The 13,322-nt window shown below is 40.6% G+C and overlaps 1 protein-coding gene across 9 annotated transcripts in view; it reads right to left on the bottom strand.

The window, feature by feature from the left end:
* Positions 1-1,696: 1,696 nt before the first annotated feature.
* Positions 1,697-13,322, bottom strand: part of SPAG17 (sperm associated antigen 17) — a 95,421-nt gene continuing 83,795 nt past the window's right edge. For 6 of the 9 annotated variants that reach the window (XM_051778622.1, XM_051778618.1, XM_051778623.1 and 3 more), the window contains 11 exons: positions 12,855-12,942; positions 12,335-12,388; positions 10,592-10,694; positions 9,886-9,982; positions 8,915-9,013; positions 8,626-8,777; positions 8,040-8,206; positions 7,421-7,481; positions 5,941-6,091; positions 4,639-4,767; positions 1,697-1,962 (listed from right to left, as the gene is read on the bottom strand). In XM_051778622.1, the coding sequence (XP_051634582.1) occupies positions 4,640-4,767; positions 5,941-6,091; positions 7,421-7,481; positions 8,040-8,206; positions 8,626-8,777; positions 8,915-9,013; positions 9,886-9,982; positions 10,592-10,694; positions 12,335-12,388; positions 12,855-12,942 (1,100 nt within the window). In that variant the 3' untranslated portion in view covers positions 1,697-1,962; position 4,639. The remainder of the gene's footprint in view (positions 1,963-4,638; positions 4,768-5,940; positions 6,092-7,420; positions 7,482-8,039; positions 8,207-8,625; positions 8,778-8,914; positions 9,014-9,885; positions 9,983-10,591; positions 10,695-12,334; positions 12,389-12,854; positions 12,943-13,322) is intronic. The other 3 variants (XM_051778625.1, XM_051778626.1, XM_051778621.1) reach the window with 2 other exon arrangements.

The raw sequence follows: 13,322 nt of genomic DNA, 5'->3' as shown, positions 1-13,322 counted from the left end.
GGTGCCTCTCTAATTTTATATTTGTCCGGATATGGGTGAAACTTGTGATCAAACAGCTCCACTCAAACATGTCTCCATCCTGACCTATTCTGTTCTCTTTCATTGTATTCTGTTCTTTTTCTTTACTCCTCCCAGAGAAGACCCTCATAAGAGAGTCTCATAAGAGGAATTACTGCAGTGGGAGGAAGAGGATGCACTGTAGGATGATAAATTTTGTTGGTAAACTCAGTTGACATCTGGTTTCCATGTCAGCTGCTGCTGAAATGGGCAAGCTCACTGGGAAAACAAAGAAAAGTGTTACAAATGGAGAGGTGGCTTGTGACACCACAGTGCACCCTCAGCCACGGTGAGTGAGGAGAGAGATCCCAAAACCAGGTACCAAAAGGGGATGGCTGACTGTGCCTCCATATGATGTGCCCTGTTTACCTTAGTGACACAGAGATAGGTGCTATGGAACCTATGTAATGAGCTGCTGTTTGATGATCCTCTGGGAGGCCTGGGATAAAAAACACAGCCACAGGTGCACATGAACTCAGGGACTGGTGAGAAGGTTGTAAAGGTATAAAAGAGTGGCTTGAGATGCAGAGTCATTAGGATGACAGGTGTTTCCTCTGCTCTTAAGTTGGAAGAGGGGGAATTCCTTCACCTTTGTCTCCATTTGCTGTCACTGGTATTAGGGAAGAATTCTTGGAAAAAAAGGTCTTTTAGGTGGTGGAAAGTTGTCCTTTCATAGCTGCTGACACAGGCTCCCCTGCTGAACTTGCCCTCTGGTTCTCTGATTAGTATCACTTGTGACTGGCCTGTACTAATGCAGTACTGGGGTGGCTACTGAGAGCTCAGCATATGCTTTAAATGGAAGAGGTCTATCCTGTGCCAACAATCCACTGATACACTAGCATTCTGATATCTTTGGGTACATCAACTTGCCCTTTCTTAGGTGAAATTCCCTGGATTTACAAACCTGAGCAGGAAAGCAATTGCAAGTACAGGGCCAGCTTAAATCTGTATCAGAATATGTGTCTCAAGAGTGTGAATGAGAGAGTACAAAACTGGCATTCACATTTCACACTGGTGAAAGCTATTATTAATCCCCAGTCATGGGATTCTCAGTCACTCTGAAGTGTTGAGAGAACAAATCACGTGCATGTATCAAGGAAAATTCCCCATCTCTCTCAGGATGTCAATGTTGGAAAAAGGATGAAGCACAGAAAATCACCTGGTGGAAATGAATTCATTCATAAACAGGAAGCAGAACTGCATTCAGATACACAAATAAGATGGCTCACAAAAAGAGCCTGAGATGTTTCTCTTAGTCACTGCTGTGTAAGTAGGAACAAGGAGGGGGAAAAGGCCATCTCTAAGTGGCTCAGTCTCCCACTCTGAAGAAAGACAAGCATTTGAAGGTCCTCATGTCTGACAGTGAACAAGAGGATATAAGCAGAATCCCTCTCTGTCAAGTGTAACTGTGTACTCATAACCCTCATCTGGTGTCTGCAGCTAATTAAAGGCAGGTGAACACACAGAAAGTTAAGCTTATGATTGTGAAAGCAAACAGAGACTTAGAAGACCAGAGCTGGTCAGCAACTCTCTTAGAGAATTCACAGTTGACTTCAGTGAAACCTGCTACATGCTGAGTACTTGAAAAAAATTTCAGGTGCCTCAGCACCTAAAACCTAACCCCTTTTTAAAAACAAACCTGTTGGGAACCATTCAGTACTGTAGTAGGGTTGAAATACTGCAATCTTTCCAACTGAAATGTTCGCATTTCAGACACCCATGTCAGAAGTTAATGCAATTTTGGGACCACTTTTCCCATTAATAGGGAACAGGAAAAATATTTATTCACACTTAATCTGATTAAGTAAATGAAAAAGCCTACACTGGGATGTTTCTCTACCGTTGGACTAAAATTCAGGTATTTCAGTGCTGTTGATCCTCATGTTATTCTTCTAGGGTTCTAACCTGTAGTGAAAAAGGAGAGAAAATTAACATAAAAGAAAAAACCCAAACCAGTAAACCCCCAGCTCTATCTCTGTACAGTTGTTGAAGCAAACCCAATAATTCTGTCCAGATTGTTTGCAAGTGTTTTGGGAGCACTGTGATTGCTACACACTGGCTTCAGTATATTTGTCCTCTTGCTGTTGGAAGGGAACATCATGAGAAAGAGTTCTTACATGGGCTTCAACTAGATCAAGAGTTTGCTTTTATTGCACAAATTGAATGGCACAAAAATAACTACACATTCAGGATGGGTGGTCTACTTAGGAATAGCAAAGATTTTCATGGGCAGCTCCCTGTGCAGTATTTAATTCTGAGTACGTTAAGAGAATCTTTGTGAAATGTTTTAAATACAAATGTGAAATAACTAAGAAAATATAAATGAGATAAAACTAAGTTTGGTCAGGTGATGCTTGATCAGTGATTTTTGCTTGTTGGTCTCTACTAGGAGGGGTGGCAAATTTGTGATCTAGTATTGTGAAGTCTAGTATTGGATGTTTCCATGTCTCGATGAGAATCACTGACTGGTGATAACCACCTGGAAAGGTGGTTACAGTGGTCACAGTGCCTCTGCAATGACTTAACTGTTTCTGTTCTGGATGGCTGAATAAGACTATTTAACCAACTACAGGACAACCTAGGAGTGTCAGTGTTTCACGTTTGGTGAGACTAAACCAACCAGTCCAGAGTTCCTTGACATATTTGAGATGGATATGGCTTTGAGTCCAGGAGATTTCAGGGGGAGTAATGTTCAAAGAGGCACTAGGTACGGTGTTTTGGTAGTATGGGGTAGCTGTAGCTAGCTTCAGCAGCAATTATCAATCAATTCACAAAAGGACACTGTCAGAACAGAAGAGAGATTTGGCTATCGCCATGGCAGCTGTGATTAGTAGCTAGAGTAGCCATGTAGGAGGAGAATACCATGTAGTTAATTCCTCTTCACTTGGGCTTTTAATGGGAGATCACACTGATTAGAATTTCTCTTGGGACAGGGTGTGTCTCACTAAAATGTGAACTGACTGGGTGACTATTTCTCTTCCATTTCAACACAAAGTGAGAGAAGTTTGTCTAAACTGCCTTCATGATGAGCTCCAGGTTGTAAATCCCTAAGGTGGAAGGCATTAAACTGGATGTTTTTATAGACTATAATTGCATATTACTCTAGGGGTAAAATTCCGCACTGGAAAAGGTAAGAAGATATTTAAACAGGAAAAAAAGCTATATTTGATGTATGCTGGGCAGTCCTAGAGCAGATGCAGCAGTCAGAGGTACATGTCTGCGAAGTTTTTCAGAGCTGACTGATGTGGCCGCTTTTCTTTTTCTCCAGAGGAGAGGAAATGAGATACAGCTGGGATTTCTTTACTGACTTGTTAGATAACATGGCAGGCTTACAGATGTTAAAGTTGAAAGGAAAAGATGATGTCAGTGTTACACATATGAAGCAAATGGGGACTGTTGAGCTGAGAAGAAACATCCATAGGGTTCCTGTTTATGAACTGTCACCATCAATTGTATTGTAGAGCATCTGAGTTCATATGGATGAGATGAAACACCAGCCTAATGTTAAACATGTTGACTGATGGTTTAATGAGAAATTCCCAATAAGGCTTTCTTGTTGTCAGGGAAGACTTATCCATTGTAAGACACTATTAGAAAGCGTCAAAAGGAGGACTACAAAGATGGTGAAGGGCCTTGAGGGGAAGCTGTATGAGGAGTGGCTGAGGACACTTGGTTTGTTCACCCTGGAGGAGACTGAGGGGAGACCTCATTGCAGTCTTCAACATCCTTGTGAGGGGAAGAAAATGGGGAGCTACTGGTCTCTTCTTTGAGGTGACCAGTGACAAGACCTGAGGGAATGGCCTGAACTTGTGTCAGGGGAGGTTTAAGTTGGATATCAGGAAAAAGTTCTTCACCCAGAGAGTGGTCAGGCACTGGAACAGGCTCCCCAGGAAAGTGGTCACAGCACCAAGCCTGACAGATCAAGAAGGGTTTGGACAATGCTTTCAGGCACATGGTGTGATTCTTGGGGCTGTCCTGTGCAGGGCCAGGAGCAGGACTCAGTGATCCTTGTGGGTCCCTTCCAACTCAGAATATTCTGTGATTCTCTGTATAGACTGATTGTCTGAGGCTACAGAAATGTGGTGTATTAAACTGTGTGTGCAGAGGGTTGTGTGTATTTGAATTTGTCACATTAAGGTTGCTCTATCTGTAAGGCTCCTGTCCCTTATGAGACTTGCTGTCAGTGTCAAAGGGTCATCAGTATGACTAGGTTTTAGAAAGTGAAGTGTTAAAGAGAGGCTGATTTATTAGGGCTTAACTGTAATAAATCCAGCTGCCAGGACTTGTTTAATGTGGAGACAGTAAGTGAAGGATTTGGGAGAGGACTGAGGAGGCTCTGCTATGAGTGCCTCCATGGAGCTGAGCAGTTGTAGTAAGTTGCAGATCTCTTGTAATGAATCCTTTAGTTAGTATCATCACAGTGGCTCCCTTCTCTTGTCTCAGGTGACCATGTCAGTGTGATGGGTGCATGACAGCTTTGCTGTGAGTTCCATGAGGTTTGTTCATGCTGATGATGAAGTCAAGAGGAGGTAAACAACTGTACTTTAATTTGCAGCTGGTATCACTGCATCCAGTACTTACATTAACTAGAAGGCTTTCGGGGTAGTGTAATCCGTAGCCGTGGCTTGGGGCTTGTAGGAACTGCCCGGACTGTTGCTGCCATCCCTCCCTGAGGGTATCCTTCTGGGCGGCACTCATAAATGGCACTGGCTAACACAGGTGGAATGTCATGTTAAAGATCTAACCCTTTTGGTACATTTATTTAAAATAACGTGTGGGGGTTGAAATGAATTCTGGAAATAAGATCGTGAAATGTCTTGAATGTGGACTACTGTCCTCAGCTCAAAGATTAAAGGACCAGGTAAAATACTGGGGAAGGGCATCTGTTTTGGAGGCTGGTCTGCAACTGTGTGTCTGAGGACTGGGTGAGTGGGAACAGAACAGCAGCTGGTTTTGCTGCAATGCCACCAGTCCTGTCTCAGCTCTGCAATTACAGGCATGAAAGGTTTCTTTGGGCCACTACAAAGTAAATTTGGGAAGTTTCAATGTTGCCTCCGAGCATATAAAGCCTTAATGGAGTTGCTGTTAGCTAGTACTCTGATTGGACTCAGAAGACCCTGAAGTTCTCTTTTCTTTGATAAGGGTGGCCCTTCTTTTGAATGAAGGTTCTGACATGTTTGGATGTATCTTGCCATGCTATTTCTTTTATAGGTTTCCAGAACTCTTCTCCCAGGCTTTTGTGTGTATATTTGATTAAAAGTCAAACAGAACTTCACCCTTCTGAACTTGCCCTTAAAAATGAGCCTATAATTTTATCTAAAAAAATAATTATAGCTTCTGGAGCACAAGGGAAGAAGAAATAACAGTTCTTGACTTTGATATTTTCTTCTACTGTACCCTTGTCCTCAGTTAAAGAACTGAAAAGCCCACTGAACCCACACTGGGCTTATTTCTGACAGCATTCTTGCACTTCTGTGCTTGCATCTTTGCTGCCACAGGGATTGTCTCATTTGTCTGTTTAGTATTATGATGATACATCATTTTCTTGCTCATGAGGTTGTACCATGCTCCCATAGATTCAAAAATGTAATAGAGTATTTTCATGAGGAGTGGTTGGAAAGATTTCCTGTTATTTTCATTTATTTTTTTAAAAGCCTCATCTTTCTGAGTTGCCATTCTTTCTTTCCCCACTTTTCAAAGCTTTGTTATTCTAATGTAAATTGCTTTTGGCATCAGGATCTTAAACTGTTCATTTGTGTGTTTCTGAAAACTACAGTAAAGCTTGCTACCTCAGCAGCCTGCACTGGAAACAGTGCTTGAGGCTCCTGACAGGAAGATGGTCTCTGGGGTTGATGCTACAAGATGTGTGGGAAATAAGACAACAAAGGATATTTGCTTTCACAGGCAGGAGAAGAGTGTCTGTTTCTGTTAATATTTCAATATCATGGGAAACTTCTTCAAGGCCAGTATCTTTCCCTTCAATTACCATGGCAAAAATCTCTATCTCCAGTTCAACCTCCAAACCTGCCGCCACCTGGGAGAGACAGAGGATTACTCACAGGTAAGGTGCAAGTTTCATACATGTGCCCTCTAGCAGTCCTTGGAGCTGGTGGTTCTTCAGTGTTGTCTGATGAAATCAGACTCACTGCCAGTTACTGCACTTGCCAGTTACCCAGTATCTGTTTCACTAGAAAGGTCTGTACAAAACATTGTCATTTGAAAGAAAAATATCAGGTGATCACATTTCCCCCTCTTGTATTTCCTTTTAGGTTCCAGAGGAAAAAAGGGGAATTGGGCCAGCTGGGAGAGAATCAAAAAGGGAGGTGGTTGATGCCCCAAGCCTGTCAGTAGTGTTCAAGAGGCATTTGGACAGTGTCCTTAATACCATGCTTTAACTTTTGGTCAGCCCTGCAGTGGTCAGGCCATTGGACTAGATGGTCATTGCAGGTCCCTTCCAAATGAAATAAATACTGTAATCTGTTCTAAAAAGACCATAGAGGTAGGGAGATACAAAAAGGATGGATGTGTAGAGAAAAGAAGATAATGGGAATTATTCCAGCCATCTAGCTGGATTTCTGTAAAGCTCTTGACACAGTCCCCCACAACATCCTTCTCCCTAAATTATTCTGATTTTAAGTACTGAGTTGTGGCTAGGGCTCTGGACTAGGAGGTTTGACTTGCGTTCTGGCACTGCCTCCCTGCACAAGTCATTGCTTCTTGATTCCACACACTAGCAAAGATTTTGCCTGGTATTACCTGGATGCCGGGGGGATACTGGCCAGTACTATTTATTCAGGTACAATGTGCAGGTGAAGAGAGAGACTGAACAAAAGCAGAAAGCATGAAAGCTTCCTACTTACTGAGATAACAATGTGCTATGGTGCTTTGCTAGATAAAAGCCTTAAGGTGGAGAATAGCTGGAAGCAGGAGAAGAAAGGATTGAGGCAATAGTTTACTAGGTTCAACTCTTGAAGGTATCAGGACAGGAAATAAACTCTAGGCATAAGACAGAGCAGATATAACAAATAATACCCTAAATGGAGGGGAAAACTCAGAGGTAGTGTTACAGTTTGCTTTGAAAAAGCTCTCTTTAACCTTGCTGCTTGACCTGCTGCTTTACACTGGACTTTATGTTTATCCCTCTGCATTCTGGCACAGGCTCTGAGACTGTGGTGGGTGGCGCAGGAGTGCTTGGTTGAAGGTGGCAGAGGGACAGTGGAAGACAGAATCACTTCAAATAACTTTAAACAAATGCTGTACCCTGCCAGCTCTATTCCCAGACAGCTTGTGTGACACGACCCCTAGATAGCCTGAGGGCCAGCTGAGTCTAGAAAAAAACCAAAAGATCTCTTGTGTAACCTACAGGTGCTGGTGTGTACATCACTCTCAGTCCTGTGCATGGAGGCGGCTGCTTCACCCGAAACCTGTCAGAAAGAGAAGAGAATTAGTTTGACAGAAACTGTTTCAGGCAGGCAGAAGTCACATCTAGGAAGCATGCTGTCTGCTCTTCCTCTGCTTTTGTAAACGACAGCAGAATTTGTTAGCTCATCCTTTCCATCACAGTGTACAACTTGGACTACAGCAGTATTCCTGGGCTTCTCGCCAAGGCTCCGGTTTCTAACAAAAAAACCCCAAAGGAGCAGATTATTGGGCTAAAATAAGCCTTCAAAAAGCTTGTTAACACTGCCTGGTCGTTACAACAGAATGTGAAACATCAGCATTTTAAGCTTACACATGCAAAGGAAACTGAAGTACAAACATCTTGGCAGACACTTGTACCAGAAGCCGCTAAAGGAAAGGCAGTAGAGAGGCATTCCTAGTATATGGCTCCATCTTATGGAAAGCTCTGGCAGACTTATAAACTGGCTGGCAGAATTCCTGCTCTTTCTCTGGAGTGGTGGCTGTTATGAGAAACTGTACTTGATTTTTGTCAGGATCTGTTTGGACAGATAAAAACCAGGGTACTAAAAATTCAAACTAACCTTGAGAAGTTCACACCGACGTTCTTCATGATTACAGTGGTTGCATAGGTGCAGCCTTCCTTTAACACTCCGAATGTCACTCTGGGTGGAATGAGATGGAAGCCATTAAGATCCTGTCTTGTTGCAAGAGAAGATGTTTTGATCTTTCCCGCCACAGGATCTTCTATCTTTGCAAACAAAATATTAAACAAAGAGAAAGTTGGTGGCTGTCAAGTGAAGTTTAGAGTGACTTAACCTATGTTTGACTTCTGTCCACTCATCCTCAAGAATTACAAAAAGACATCCTAATTTGAGTAAAAACTGATGAGACACTTTGAATATTGTCTGCAAATTTATACTGATTTTGAGTTTTCAGACGTATTAAGCCATTGACCTTTCATGTGGGTGCCTGGTGCAGAATGAGTTTGTCCCAGCAGTTGAGAAGAAAGGTACTTTTAGAATTGCCAGTAAACATACATAAATTGCAACTGCCACATTTCAGTAAACAGATTCAAAGTACCTTCCAGTATTCACTCCAGAGTGAAGATTTTATGCAAAAGAGATGACTGAGAGGATATTAATATGGACAAGAAAGATGTTATTTTACCTTTTTATTTGGTATGGAGTTTGGTTTTGTCCCCTGAAGGGATGATGGCAATATTACTTTCTCTTTTCTTGTCTGTCCTGCAGCATTCACTATCAGACTTTGAACTTTATGTTGAAAGGGTGCCTCTTCTGTTCTTGCAGCCTTGTTTAGGTCTGGAAATAAAAGATGTCAAAAGCACAAAAAACTAAGCATAATAGGTGGATTAAATTTGTATTGCAAATATTTTGTCAAAAGTTGATATAAAATGATAGTAACCTGCTCCAAATTACATTCTGGAAGGCAGGTTTACCTGTTGTGCTGCTGGAACTTTCATTTTGTTTGGAAGGAGCTTGCAGCAGAAGGCCAGGCAAAGGGGATGAATCACTTATAGTATCAAGAAGTTCAGCTGCTAAAGGGAAAATAACAGAATATTGAGACAAGTGTTTTTCATGATCACCATCAGTTTCATAAACATGTGAAAAAAAATCCTAATGTCTTTGCCACTTTAATTTAGACAACCTTGGAAGGCTGTCTACATAAGCAGGAGGTGCTGGGAAAATTCTGCATGTGTCATTTTGCTCCACTGGGCCACAGGGATCAAAAATGCCTATTGTGTGATTAGTCATTTCGTGTTCTCTGGCTAACTGAGCAACAAGCCATAAAGGGCTAAAGGATAAGCTAACACAGGTCTTATAATGACTGCAAAATGAGGAAATATGGGAATTAGTAGCAGCCTGATAAAGCCCAATGGATGACTGTTTTCCTGACATGAATCTTTGCCGTGTATGACTTTTAATCTCAGTACATGATTTCAGTAACTTGTCAGGGCTGCTTTTCATGCAGAACCAAAGTATTCCTCTCAATTCTGTCAAGCTCAAACATAAGACGATGATTCACTCTTTCACTGCTTCCCGTCATCTAGTCACTGCTTTCCTCCTATATCCTCCAAACTATCCTTAGCCTGCATGTTTCCTATTCCATATTGCTTTTGCACCACTTCCCTCTTACCACTGAGTTTCAGAATTCCATCTCCCATTTTTTTCCTACAGCCATACTAGTCTTTTTCTAAACTTGGCCTCCTTGGTTCTTGCCCATCTACCCCTAACTATTGTTTATTCCATTTATATTTTTCTTGAGCATTTTGCATCCATCCACCCCTCATTTATAGCACAATTCTTCAACTTTGCACCCAAAGCTGATAGTGCTTCCACCTTCAATGATGTCTGGAAAGGCTTCTTCCTCCTGAAGAAGATACTAAAATGTTGCCAGACCATAGATTACCTCTACTGGTTTTTTTAATTGTGTCTGGAGGGAAAGTCACACTTTCTATTTTTTGAACTGGAGGAAGTTCCATACACAGTGCTTCCACATCAGGAAACTAGAGAAAAGTAAGAAAGAGGGCTTATGTTTTTCAAATAAACATTTACAAAAAGCAAATAGCAGACACCCTCCTCCCCTTGCAAAAAAAGAAAGGAAAAAATAAAAATAAAGAGTATAAAGGAAACAAATAAGTAGAACCAAAGTGGTAACTATAAAAATGATACAGAGTTACCTCAGATTCCAATGTACATTTTTGTGTATGTTTTATGCACTTACAGCATTTATCAGACGAAATTTCGACAGGAAAGCTCCTAAGGTCACCTCTAACTTAGGAATGTTAGTTTTACTAATTACCTAATAATCTAATTAGCAGGGAGAGGTTTTGAGGGATAAGTCAAAAGACCTGAGGTTTAGCTTTGCTCTGAATCAGACTCTCTCCAGAATTTATAGAAAGAATTTTTACTCAGTAAACATATACCATCTTCAAGATATGTTTCTTTTTGACAAGGGCATATAATTCCCAGTATTAATTCTGCCACAACTGTCCTTTGTAATGGTTTCTTGAGATAAACTGAGGCTGAGATATAATAAACCCACATCCATCTGTAGGAGTATGGCAGATACTACCTGGCCTAACACAAACTCTTCCCATTTCCAGCTGCATTACCTTTTTTTCGAAAAATTCTTTGCTGAATTCTGACTCAAAATATGGAAGAAATCTTTTGTTTCTTAGTGCCATTAAGGTCTCCTTTTCTTCATCAAGTTCTTTCCTATGTATGATTTTTACATTGTTGGTAAGGGAAAAAAAGAAAAAAACCATTATAACTGAGTTCACCCTGTTTATCAGTATTACACATTGAGAAATGGAATTGGTAAAGGCAAATGGCGTTTTTTCCCCCCGGTTAATCACACATGGATTGATATTCTTGTTACTGGCAATTTTCTCAGTGATGGATCAAGAATGGACTGGTCTGATCAAAATGCATGTGGATAGTGGATTGGCTGCTATGAAGAGCTCCTCCTCAGAACATGCTCCATTGCTCTGAATCTTGTGGAACATGTCTGGGACTGCCAGTAGTGTCTTTTCAAACTTCCAACAAACATCTAAATCTAAGAATTGGTATTTCAGATCCATTGCTGAAATTTTGAACACGAAATTAATCTAATTTCCTTATTTTATAACAGGAAAATTTGATGGCTCTGTGGATACAGAAAATTCTGTTCAATTTTCTGAAGGTAAGATTCACTAGAGTAAAGACCAGTTACGTTCTGCTCCATTTAGCCCAGTTTTACACTACTAAAGTTTCACTGACTTGCAGGGTCTAATATCAGCCATGAAATTATCACTCTTAATCATACTTAATCTGGTTTTAAAGCCAGAATTGCACATGATGTTCTTGTGTGCTGGCTACTCAGACATATGTATTTAAAGTAATTTTTTTAAGGGTATGCAAAATATGTGGAATGCTATATTAAAATATAACTCTGAAACTCTAAAAGGTTTTTTTATTTCATGCAAATCAGAAAGTAATTAAGAAGAAATATGGAAGATAACTTAGTTTTCAATTGCTATTTAACCTTTTACAAAAATAAGAAAGAAAAAGCAAGTTTCTGATTATAATATTAATTCATAGAATCATAGAATCATAGAATCAGCTGGGTTGGAAGGGACCTCCGAGGTCATCAAGTCCAACCCCTGATCCACTACTGCTGCGATTACTAGACCATGGCACTCAGTGCCACATCCAGTCTCATCTTAAAAACCTCCAGGGACGGAGAATCCACCACTTCCCTGGGCAGCTCATTCCAATGCCTAATTACCCTCTCTGTAAAGAATTTTTTTCCTAATATCTAACCTAAACCTCCCCTGGCAGAGCTTAAGACCATGCCCTCTTGTCTTACTGATAGTTGCCTGGGAGAAGAGACCAACCTCCACCTTGCTACAACCTCCTTTCAGGTAGTTGTAGAGAGTGAGGAGGTCTCCCCTGAGCCTCCTCTTTTCCAGGTTAAACAATCCCAGTTCCCTCAGCCTCTCCTCATGGGACTTTTTTACATTATTCTGGTTCATCTAAGAAATACTGAATTTCCTAAATAGCTGTCAATATAAATGAGAAGTATACAGTATATTCCACACTAGTGGCAGAACCAGTAAACAAAACACAGGGCTTCTGACTTCAGTCTTGTTTTGAACAGTGTAAGTTAACAGTAATACTGCTGGGTTTTGGGGGAAAAAAAAAGTAAAAGAGAGAGGCTCAAACCATTTATTCAGTGTTTCTGCTGCAGAAAATACCCCATTATTTGCTAGCAAGTCCCTGGACTATTACCCAAGACCTGGTGAAATCAGTAACATTCTTTACAAATGCAGATTAAGCTGGCTCATAAAATAAATTCAACCTACTAATGCTATTACCTGTGCTGTTCCAATCTGCTTTGCCACTTGGACATTGGTGTTACTCCTTCTGGGCTGAATGATCAGAAAAAAAACCCAAAACAGAAAGAGTAGTGGAAATGAGAAAACTAGCATTGTGTTCTATAAGCAAAAAAAAAAATAAAAAATTTACAAGATACCTGGAAAGAAAATGCTCTTTATGAGAATATGTTATGTTAACACCTCAGGTGACTCCTGGCTTGGACTTGTACGGTTTACACAAAATAGTTTGGTCATATCTGCATTTTTATTAGATTATTCAATCAAACAAACATTCAAAAGCCTTTCCCAAAAAACTTTAAAGTATGTTTCAGATAAGGAAAGAGAGGCACAGAGGTACAAAATAATCATAGGACAAGCTATTAAAACACTGTGATATATATCTAGAGATCCAGGTCCCAGTCCTTAATGAGAGTCAGTAAAGTACATTGCCTTGCCTGTGTGCTTGGTTCCATCCTGTGTGTTATTTACACTTGCATCAGTTCTCTCTGTTCTGTCCTACCTTAACTGCTGCTGTTGGTCCTCTCTTTGTGTAGTGATTATCTTCTTTGTGTGATGAGAAGCCTGTTCATACAGCTCACTCACATGAGCTGCAAGGTAAAGAGTATTATTGAATGAGCATGCTCTGCTAAGCAGTGCTAAGTGTTAGGAATAAAAAACATTGAAGGATATATTTTTAATGCATCTTTCCATCACTTTATGAAAACCTAACACAGACTTTGTTACTGTGAGAGAAAAGGCAGAAATCTCCATTCCAAAATCAAGTTCAGAACTTTAACAGATAAGAAATTGACTTCAGTATAGAAAGGATGAGAAGCAAAGGACGATTAAGTTCACACTCCAACCCTGTATTTCCTGAAATATCTTTATGTTCTTGAATATCTTGAACCTTGAAAAGATACAAATCAAATACCTGTGAAGAGGAAAAGTTGCTGACATTCAGCCACTTTCTGACTGGGGAGCAACATTC

Source organism: Manacus candei, unplaced genomic scaffold, assembly GCF_025592945.1.
Source record: "Manacus candei isolate 608988 ecotype Guabito, Panama unplaced genomic scaffold, ASM2559294v1 h1tg000014l, whole genome shotgun sequence".
NCBI classification, from domain to species: domain Eukaryota; kingdom Metazoa; phylum Chordata; class Aves; order Passeriformes; family Pipridae; genus Manacus; species Manacus candei.
Note: the sequence above shows the minus strand (reverse complement) of the source record. Positions and strands in the feature narration are given on the sequence as shown.